The 9,925-nt window shown below is 41.4% G+C and overlaps 1 protein-coding gene across 1 annotated transcript; it reads right to left on the bottom strand.

Moving 5' to 3' along the window:
* Positions 1-435: 435 nt before the first annotated feature.
* On the bottom strand, positions 436-7,265 carry LOC101850451 (39S ribosomal protein L37, mitochondrial; the record flags this gene model as incomplete). The annotated part of the gene is given in 2 exon segments (XM_005111739.3): positions 436-767; positions 7,120-7,265. Coding segments are annotated over 2 exon segments (446 nt in total), but the record flags the coding sequence as incomplete, so codon positions are not given.
* Positions 7,266-9,925: the final 2,660 nt, after the last annotated feature.

Raw genomic sequence — 9,925 nt, forward strand, 5'->3', positions numbered from 1 at the left:
AGAGCGCTTGCTGCGTATTGATAAACCACTATCAACAATCAACAGATTGTGCGATCCGTCTATTTTCCCCACTTTACAGATCCCCTGCGAGAAATACCTTTCATGCCCATTAAAGAACACATATCTGTGAGGATTTTTACTGAAAAACATTTATTCGAGGTCCCAAAAATATAACTTTTCAGTTTCTACATATTCTCAAGTTAAGGAAATAACTCAACTTTGGTGGCCATTTTCTCACTAATTTTATCTCTGAAACCAGGTGACCCCGACCTCCTTCATTCGCAAATATCTCGACCTTTATTCAAGATACATGGATATTTTTTTCATCCAAAGCAAGACAAATGAACAAGCTTTAAGATTATACCAATAACTCTACATGCCCAAAAATTGGCGAGAGCCTGACTCCACCGTGACACATATAAATTCTTTTTCAAATTTATTAATTAATTTTTTCTATTTAAAACAAGCTACGATGCACTGGACGCCAACTCTGGACACCCGTTGAGATAGGCGGCTAAAAACGGCTCAAAAGCGGCCCCGTCAAAGTGGACAAGGCGGTCTCGCTTGAGCGGCTGTGGCATCCAGGGCTGTCCCAGAATCTTCTCAAACAGCTGACACTTGTCGGCTGTCCACACCAGATTTTTCACGCCGGCCTCGCTGTTGTCCAGGTCCAGCGTGTTGAGCTGAAAGAACGTGAGGAGGAAGCCTGTGGGTTGCATCGACACGTGCTGGATGCTGATTGGCTCGGGCAGAATGCGCACGTTGTCCTGGGGAAAAACAAATCGTAACAAAAAAAATGTTAATATTAGGAGGCGGTATAAAAAAATTTGGGGGGGGGGGGGGTGAGATTACATAAATAATTATTTTTGAAAATTAGATAACTAGGTAATTGCATGGATTTACACTTTCAAAACTGAACGTAATATCCATCTTTGACAGGACCCAGCCAAATATATGTTGGTGTACCTACTACTTTTACATTTACTTTCTCCTTCCTCTGGTATTCTTAGGATGTCGAGGGGAGGTGCAAGTTTCGGTCCTGTGCTAGTTGTGTAGCGTCTGTGATAGAAATGTTATGTTGCTCCAGGACCTTTTTAACCCCATCCAGCAAGGTCTTTCTCGGTCTTCCTCTTGATTTAAAGCCGGATTCTTGAGTGTTGTCAGCTCTAGCCGCTCGCTGTTTCTGGGGCATTCTGGTTAGACGTCCCAACCATTTGACTCTTTGACATTCTATGAATTTTTTTACTGGTGGCATTCCAGTTTGTAGACGTACGGTTTCCTTTCTTATGTGGTCTCTTCTGGTGACGTTGATGGTTTTGCGGAGACACCTCATTTGGCATGCATGGATTTTTCTTTCTTCAAGTCTTGTGCCTTTCTTGCGATAAGAGTAGGCTTCAGCCACCACCCGGGCAAAATTCAAAATTTCCTACCAACTGAAAAAGTTTAATGTGTCCCGCGCGCTCATATGACCTTATGCAGTTGCGAGCGCCGTAAAACACTTACAAAAAAAACAAACAAAAAAACAAGACCATGTTTGGCACCGGTGTGGTAATGCTGGTATGAAGAAGCTGTTGATGAGCTGGGATTTCACTTCGGTTGGGATGTTCTTGTGACTGAGCAGGGGTGCTAGCTGGTAGGTCACTGCATTTGCCGCCCTAGTTCTTGTTTCTATTTCTTTGTCCATACGCCCATCTTGTGTGAAGATAGATGCTTCCAAAATATTTAAATTCCTCTACCTATTGGAGTTGTATTCCGTCAATTAAGAATGTTGAGTTTCCGGGGGTTTCTGCTGATCTTCATAACTTCTGTTTTTGAGATGGAGGTTTTCATGTTCAGGTGCTTACATTCTTCATTTAGCTTTGTGGTGTGTTTTTGTAATTCCTCTTCATCTGTATTTAATATACTCTGGTCATCAGCAAATAGAAGCTCGTTCAGTTCAGTGATGTTGTCATTTGCTGCTTATCCATGAAGAGAAGCGGAGAGAGAACACACCCTTGTCTCACCCCAGACCTGATGGGGAGCCAGTCCGATAGTCCTTCTGTTGATCTTATCCATGTAAGTGATGAAGAGAAGCGGAGAGAGAACACACCCTTGTCTCACCCCAGACCTGATGGGGAGCCAGTCCGATAGTCCTTCTGTTGATCTTATCCATGTAAGTGATGAAGAGAAGCGGAGAGAGAACACACCCTTGTCTCACCCCAGACCTGATGGGGAGCCAGTCCGATAGTCCTTCTGTTGATCTTATCCATGTAAGTGATGAAGAGAAGCGGAGAGAGAACACACCCTTGTCTCACCCCAGACCTGATGGGGAGCCAGTCCGATAGTCCTTCTGTTGATCTTATCCATGTAAGTGATGAAGAGAAGCGGAGAGAGAACACACCCTTGTCTCACCCCAGACCTGATGGGGAGCCAGTCCGATAGTCCTTCTGTTGATCTTATCCATGTAAGTGATGAAGAGAAGCGGAGAGAGAACACACCCTTGTCTCACCCCAGACCTGATGGGGAGCCAGTCCGATAGTCCTTCTGTTGATCTTATCCATGTAAGTGATGAAGAGAAGCGGAGAGAGAACACACCCTTGTCTCACCCCAGACCTGATGGGGAGCCAGTCCGATAGTCCTTCTGTTGATCTTACGGCACACATGCTGTTTTTATAAAGTGCCATGTGATGTTCTCCAGCAATTGTCCTCTTACACCATATTATTCCTCTTAGTTTTTAGTTTCGTATGGGGTTTTACCATGCTTGAAACTGCATAAGGTCATATGAGCGCGCGAAACAAGTTGGGTTTTTTTTCAAAACAGTTTATTTCTTGGCCTGATACTGGTCAATATTTCTATTTAAAATTGTTAAAACGCTAAAAATTGAGTGTAAATAGATTGTACATTAAAATTGAAATTTAAAACAACTTTCTAAAGGACACATAAACATTTCATAACTTTCCATAAAGGCCAATGGCCTTCAAAAAATCCAAAATTCTGTTGGGATCAACGACGGAAAAAATGTCTTGCAATTTTTTTGCATTTAAAGTATTTCCTTTGTTTTTTATAAAGTGCCATGATGTTCTCCAGCAATTAACCTCTTACACCATATTCCTCTAAGACTTCCCAAAGTTGACATCTATCTACCCGGTCAAACGCCTTTTCCTGATCCACGAAGACGATATTGAGGTCTTTGTCATGTGCAATGGCAGTCTCACACAACTGTCTTAACTCACTTAAGACGAGCATTCTGGCTATCCCACAACGTATAAGAGTGTGCTGTTTTGGTGCATAACTTCTTAATTCACACGAGTTTTCCATTTTGTTTTCTCTATACATGTATTTGAAACTTCAAAAGGCATGCATCAACATGCATACTATGGAATACGCAAACTCATAGTTACTGACTTGTTTATGGTGGTTCGAAATGTGCAGAAACGTTGTTATTGATCAGCTGCTGGTCGGACGTGTGTGTCCGCTACGTCCTTGAAGAGTTAATGTAAAAATAGCCTCAGTACAGCCCCTGCCTTTTCTGAAGCCAAACTGGGATTCACTGAGTCCAGTCTCTACAATTGGTTTCATTCTCATTTCCAGTGTTTTGTCAAACATTTTGCCCACATGGCTGAGAAGGGATAGTCCTCTGTAGGTTCCACAGTCTCTTTTGTTACCTTTCTTTTTTCCAAATAGGTACAACGACAGCTCGTTGCCAGTCATCCGCTGTTGTTCTTGTCGCCCAGGCCAGGTGAAATATCCTCCATAGCCAGAGTTCACCGATATGGCCGCATAGCTTGATCTCTTCTGCTGTGTGGCGGTTTTTTTTGGTGAGGCTTTTCTTCATAACATGTTGGGTGTCACTCAGCAGTAGTGATGGTTCTGGAGTGGTTTCTTTTCGGTGAGAAGCTGTTTGCTGTTGTTTCTCCTGTAGGATTCAGCAGCTCCTGGAAATAGCGTTTCCATCTTTCCTTAATCTTTGGCTTTTCGTTAGGGTTTTCGTTCTCATCATTGACTATTTCAGTTGAGTTGAATGATTCTTCCCGCATCCTCATGCTTTTAACTCTCTTGTAAAACTCTCTGGGGTCTTCTATACATTTTGTTGCCAGCTATTCTCCATATATACTGTCCAGGATCTGTTCTTAGCTTCTTTTACTACCCTCATTGTTTGGCGGTGTTCCTTTCTGTTTCTAGGAATTTTAAAGAAAAAAATAAAAGCATTTCTATTTTCATCATATTTCGATTAGACAGAATCCATCCAAGCTGTAGATCATCGTGAGGTTTGTATGTACGTATGTATGTATGTATGTGTATGTGTGTACGTATGTGTGTATATGTGTGTGGGTGCATGCATGCATGAGTATGTGTGTGCATGCGTATGTAATACTATGTGCCCATAAAATTGATTTGTAAATCCAAAATAATGTTTCATGTTAAGCGCATAGAGCATTGCATAAGGGGATATGCGCCATATAAATGCAATCCATTATTATTATTATTATGATGTAATCTTCCTCTGTCTTTTGATTTCTACCACTTTTTGAATGCCTTTTTCTTCAGTTGGACGGCTTCTTTCACTTGGCCATTCCACCACCACCACCATATAGTTGTCTTCCTTTCCTGCCCTCCTGTTTTCCTGGTGCCACACTCTTCTTTTAATGATTTGTTCACTCATGCTTTGAAGTGGCTCGTGGGTGATTGGCGGGTGCTCTGGTGTGGTTTGCTTCTTCTTTCCTATCAAACATCTATCGTCTTTATCTCCCCTCCTTCTTTTTTATGTTTGTTACTCTCTTGTAACACCTCTAATCTTCTGGCGCTCATATGACCTTATGCAGTTGCGAGCGCCGTAAAACCTCTACTAAAAATAAAAACTTGAAGTGGCTCCATTTCTCTTCAAAGTCGTCTGGTTGTTTGGGCAATTTGTTAAATACATCTATCAAACGTTCATGTATCTTATCTTTGGTATCGTTATTTATATTTCTGAGATTCACGACTTCTCGTCGTTTCCTTGCTTCTATTTGGCCTTTTCCTGTTTGGTGTGTCAATAGTCACGATGACTGGTCAGTGGTTAGTGTCTATGATGTAGTTGAGTATCACTCTTGAGTCTCTGATGTTTCTCAGTTTCGATCTTTTGGCCGGGATAAAATCAATTTGAGATTCTGTCTTTAGGTCATTCCATTTGTACAAAGTTTTAACTTGACTCCTTTTGTCTTGGAAGAAGGTATTGGATATGACGAGGTCATGTTCTGTGCATAACAGTAATATCATTTCTCCATTGCTGTTTCGATCTGTTTCTCTGTCACTGTGTGGCCTCATGTATCTCTCCCATGTCGTCTTCCTTGTTTCCACTCTGCCGTTAAAGTCCTCCATCATTGTCACATCATCTTTGTCGTCCACCGTGTTTAAAAGATGACTCAGTTGATCATAGAATTGTTGTCGCTGTTCTTTGGGGCATGAGTCATTGCATGGTGCATACTATATATGTGAAGCGTGCTAACCAAATGAGTTACTTCTCGCAATCCATGAATGGAGATATCAGCCAAAAATCAACACAAGGGTCATATTTGTAGACTCTAAACCCATGCCATTCTCTTCAAGTTTAACATGTGTTTTATCATTTCATACTGATAAATTGTAAAACTTCAACTTATAAATTTGATGTCTCTATTTCCATCAGTCTAAAATCTGAGAAGTAACTTATTTTGTCAGCACACTTCACATGTATTAGAAGAAAAGAGAAGACAGCAGCGTGGACAACGGTCATCTCACCGAAACTTGTGCCTGGCCAGAGCGGCTGTGTACAGCAGACAGACAGGTGAGGAGAAAAAGAGGTAGATAGATAGAGCAAAAAAAAAGAAAGTAGAGAGACAGATAGAGAGAAGAAAAGGAGGTAGATAGATAGAGTAAAAAAAAAGAAAGAAAATAGAAAGACAGACAGAGAGAAGAAAAGGAGGTAGATAGAAAGACGGACAGACAGGAAAAAGGACATAATAGACTGACAGACAGAAGAAAAAGGAAATAAATAGACCAACAGAGAGAAAAAAAGAAGGTATACAGAAAGGGAATAAAAAGGAGGAAGATAGACAGAAGAAAAGGAGGTAGACAGATAGATAGAGCAAAAAAAATAAAGTAGAGAGACAGAGAGAGGAGAAGAAGGTAGAAAGACAGACAGACAGAGGAAAAAGGAGGTAGATAGATAGAAAAACAAAAAAAAAGAAAGTAGAGAGACAGATAGAGAGAGGAAAAGGAGGTAGAAAGACAGACAGACAGAGGAAAAAGAAGGTAGATAGATAGATAGAGCAACAAAAAAAAAGAAAGTAAAGAGACAGATAGAGAGAGGAAAAGAAGGTAGAAAGACAGACAGACAGAGGAGAAAAGGAGGTAGATAGATAGAGTAAAAAAAAATAAATTTGTTTTTAAAGTAGAGAGACAGACAGAGAGAAGAAAATGAAGGTGAACAAACCGACAAAGAAAAGAAAAGATAGATAGATAGACAGACACACACACAGAGAGAAAGAAAGGAAAGAAGAAAACTCACCCCAAACCTGTGCCTGGCCAGAGCGGCTGTGTACAGCAGACAGGTGAGGAGCTGCGAGGCCTGGCACTGACCCATTGACCACTCGGTAGATAGACAGATAGAGAGAAGAAGAGAAGGTAGATAGACAGACAGACAGAAGAAGAGAAGGTAGATAGACAGACAGAGAGAAGAAGAGAAGGTAGATAGACAGACAGAGAGAAGAAGAGAAGGTAGATAGACAGACAGAGAGAAGAAAAAGGAAGTGGACAGACTGACAGAGAGAGAAGAAAGAGGAGGTAGATAGACAGACAGAAAGACAGAGGAAAAAGGAGATAAATAGACAGACAAAGAGAAGAGAAGGAGGTAGATAGACAGACAGAGAGAAGAAAAGGAGGTAGATAGACAGACGAAGAGAAGAGAAGGAGGTAGATAGACAGACAAAGAGAAGAGAAGGAGGTAGATAGACAGACAGAGAGAAGAAAAAGAACAGTGGACATACCGCCTGGCCAGAGCGGCTGTGTACAGCAGACAGGTGAGGAGAAAAAGAGGTAGATAGATGGATAGAGCAAAAAAAAAAAGGTAGATAGATAGACAGACACACACACAGAGAAAGAAAGGAAAGAATAAAACTCACCCCAAACTTGTGTCTGGCCAGAGCGGCTGTGTACAGCAGACAGGTGAGGAGCTGCGAGGCCTGGCACTGACCCACTGACCACTCGGAGCTCCGGCCAATCTGCAGGATGGTGTGGGGGCAGCCAAACTGGCGCTCCCGGGAGAAACCTGGGGGGACCAAAGGTGCGGGCGTAGATGCAGAATGATTGTAATTTGTGGAGTTAGTCAGAATGACTGTCAGAATGATTGTTATTTGAGTAGTCAGAATGATTGTAATTTGTGTAGTTAGTCAGAATGATTGATTGTACTTTGTGTAGTCAGAATGAATGATTGTAATTTGTGTAGTTAGTCAGAATGAATGATTGTAATTTGTGTAGTCAGAATGATTGTAATTTGCGTAGTCAGAATGATTGTAATTTGTGTAGTTAGTCAGAATGATTGTCAGAATGATTGTTATTTGAGTAGTCAGAATGATTGTAATTTTTGTAGTCAGAATGATTGTTATTTGTGTAGTCAAAATGATTGTAATTTGTGTAGTCAGAATGATTGTAATTTGTGTAGTTAGTCAGAATGATTGTAATTTGTGTAGTCAGAATGATTGTAATTTGTGTAGTCAGAATGAATGATTGCAATTTGTGTAGTCAGAATGATTCTAATTTGCGTAGTCAGAATGATTGTAATTTGTGTAGTTTGTCAGAATTATTGCAATTTGTGTAGTCGGAATGATTGTAATTTGTGTAGTCGGAAAGATTGTAATTTGTGCAGTCAAAATGATTGTAATTTGTGTTGGCAATATGATTGTTATTTGTGTAGTCAGAATGATTGTAATTTGTGTTGGCAAAATGATTGTAATTTGTGTAGTCAGAATGATTGTAATTTGTGTAGTCAAAATGATTGTAATTTGTGTAGTCAGAATGATTGTAATTTGTGTTGGCAAAATGATTGTAATTTATACTGATTGTAATGACTGGCTAGCAGCATTCTACACCAGCCATCCACTCCAAATCAACAGCATTTAGATCAGGTCTTTTTTGTGTTTTTCCCCCCCGTAAGAGTTTTAGGGCACTTGCAACACAATAAGGTCATATAAATGCCGAAGATTAGAGGTGTTACAAGAGAGTAACAAACAGAAAAAAGAAGAAGGGGAGATAAGGACGATAGATGTTTTAAAGGAAAGAAGAAGCAAACCACACCAGCGACACCCTCCAACCACCCACACAAACAGAAACAACGGAGGGAAAAAGAAAAGACATGCAGTGGAGTCCGCCCAAAGTGAACACGCTTTATTGGAACAATCGGTTAAAGTGAACGATATTCTGTGGTCACGATTGAAACGCTATTTGTTTAAGTAAAAAAAATTAGTAGATAAAATGAACCGGTTTCATGGGGAAATCGGATACAGTGAAGGCCCAAAACGAGTGAAAGCGAAGAACAAACCGACCGTGTCACTGTCGCCAGACTGTGAAAATGATACTGTGTAAATAAAATTCTTTACCTCGGGCATCGACAGACTATCCCAGCTCGGCCTAGGCGACGGCAATCTCAATCAGAAAGAAAGAGCTCTAGTCTTGGCTCATCCGTTGTGTTGTCCCACCCACTTCCCCACTAGACCCACCACAGCGTGTAGCTATTGGTTCTAGGCCTCCACACTACCAAAATGGTTCAACTGAACCTCGGATAAAGTGAACACTTTTTTCTTCTGGTCCCAAAGACTTCACTTTAATTAAGCGGACTCCACTGTAGAACCTACCAGCAACACCCTCCAACCACCCACACAGAGAGAAACAACAGAGAGAAAAAGAACAGATGCACAGTGGAGTCCGCCAAAGTGAACACGTTTTATTTGAACAATCGGTTAAAGTGAACGATATTCTGTGGTTCCGATTGAAACGCTATTTGTTTAAGTAAAAAAATTAGTGAATAAAATGAACCGGTTTCATGGGGAAATTGGATAAAGAGAAAGCCCAAAATAAATGAAAGCGAAGAACGGACCGACCATGTCACTGCCAACAGACTGTGAAAATAACATTTTTTGCCTCGTGCATCGACAGACAATCCCAGCTCGGCGTTGGCGACGGCAATCTCAATCAGAAAGAAATATTTAGAGCTCTAGTCTAGGCTCGCCCGCTGTGTTGTCCCGCCTAAAATGAGTGAAAGCGAAGAACGGACAGACCGTGTCACTGTCGCCAGACTGTGAAAATGATACTGTGTAAATAAAATTCTTTACCTCGGGCATCGACAGACTATCCCAGCTCGGCCTAGGCGACGGCAATCTCAATCAGAAAGAAAGAGCTCTAGTCTAGGCTCATCCGTTGTGTTGTCCCACCCACTTCCCCACCAGACCCACCACAGCGTGTAGCTATTGGTTCTAGGCCTCCACACTACCAAAATGGTTCAACTGAACCTCGGATAAAGTGAACACTTTTTTCTTCTGGTCCCAAAGACTTCAATTCAGGTGAACTCCACTGTAGAATCTACCAGCGACACCTTCCAACTACCCACGTAGACAGAAACAACAGAAGAGGGGAAAAAGAACAGACGTAGAACCCACCAGCAACACCCTCCAACCACCCACACAGAGAGAAACAAACAGAGGTTTAGTTTTAGTAGAGGTTTTTACGGCGCTCGCAACTGCATAAGGTCATATGAGCGCCAGAAGATTAGAGGTATTACAAGAGAGTAACAAACATAAAAAAGGAGGGGAGATAAGGACGACAGACGTTTGATTGGAAAGAAGAAGCAAACCACACCAGAGCACCTACCAACCACCCACACAACAGAGGTGAAAAGAAAAGAAGTAAAAACATAGCAATGCCCCCCAACCACCC

The sequence above is a fragment of the Aplysia californica genome, unplaced genomic scaffold (genome assembly GCF_000002075.1).
Source record: "Aplysia californica isolate F4 #8 unplaced genomic scaffold, AplCal3.0 scaffold01112, whole genome shotgun sequence".
Classification (NCBI taxonomy): Eukaryota; Metazoa; Mollusca; class Gastropoda; order Aplysiida; family Aplysiidae; genus Aplysia; species Aplysia californica.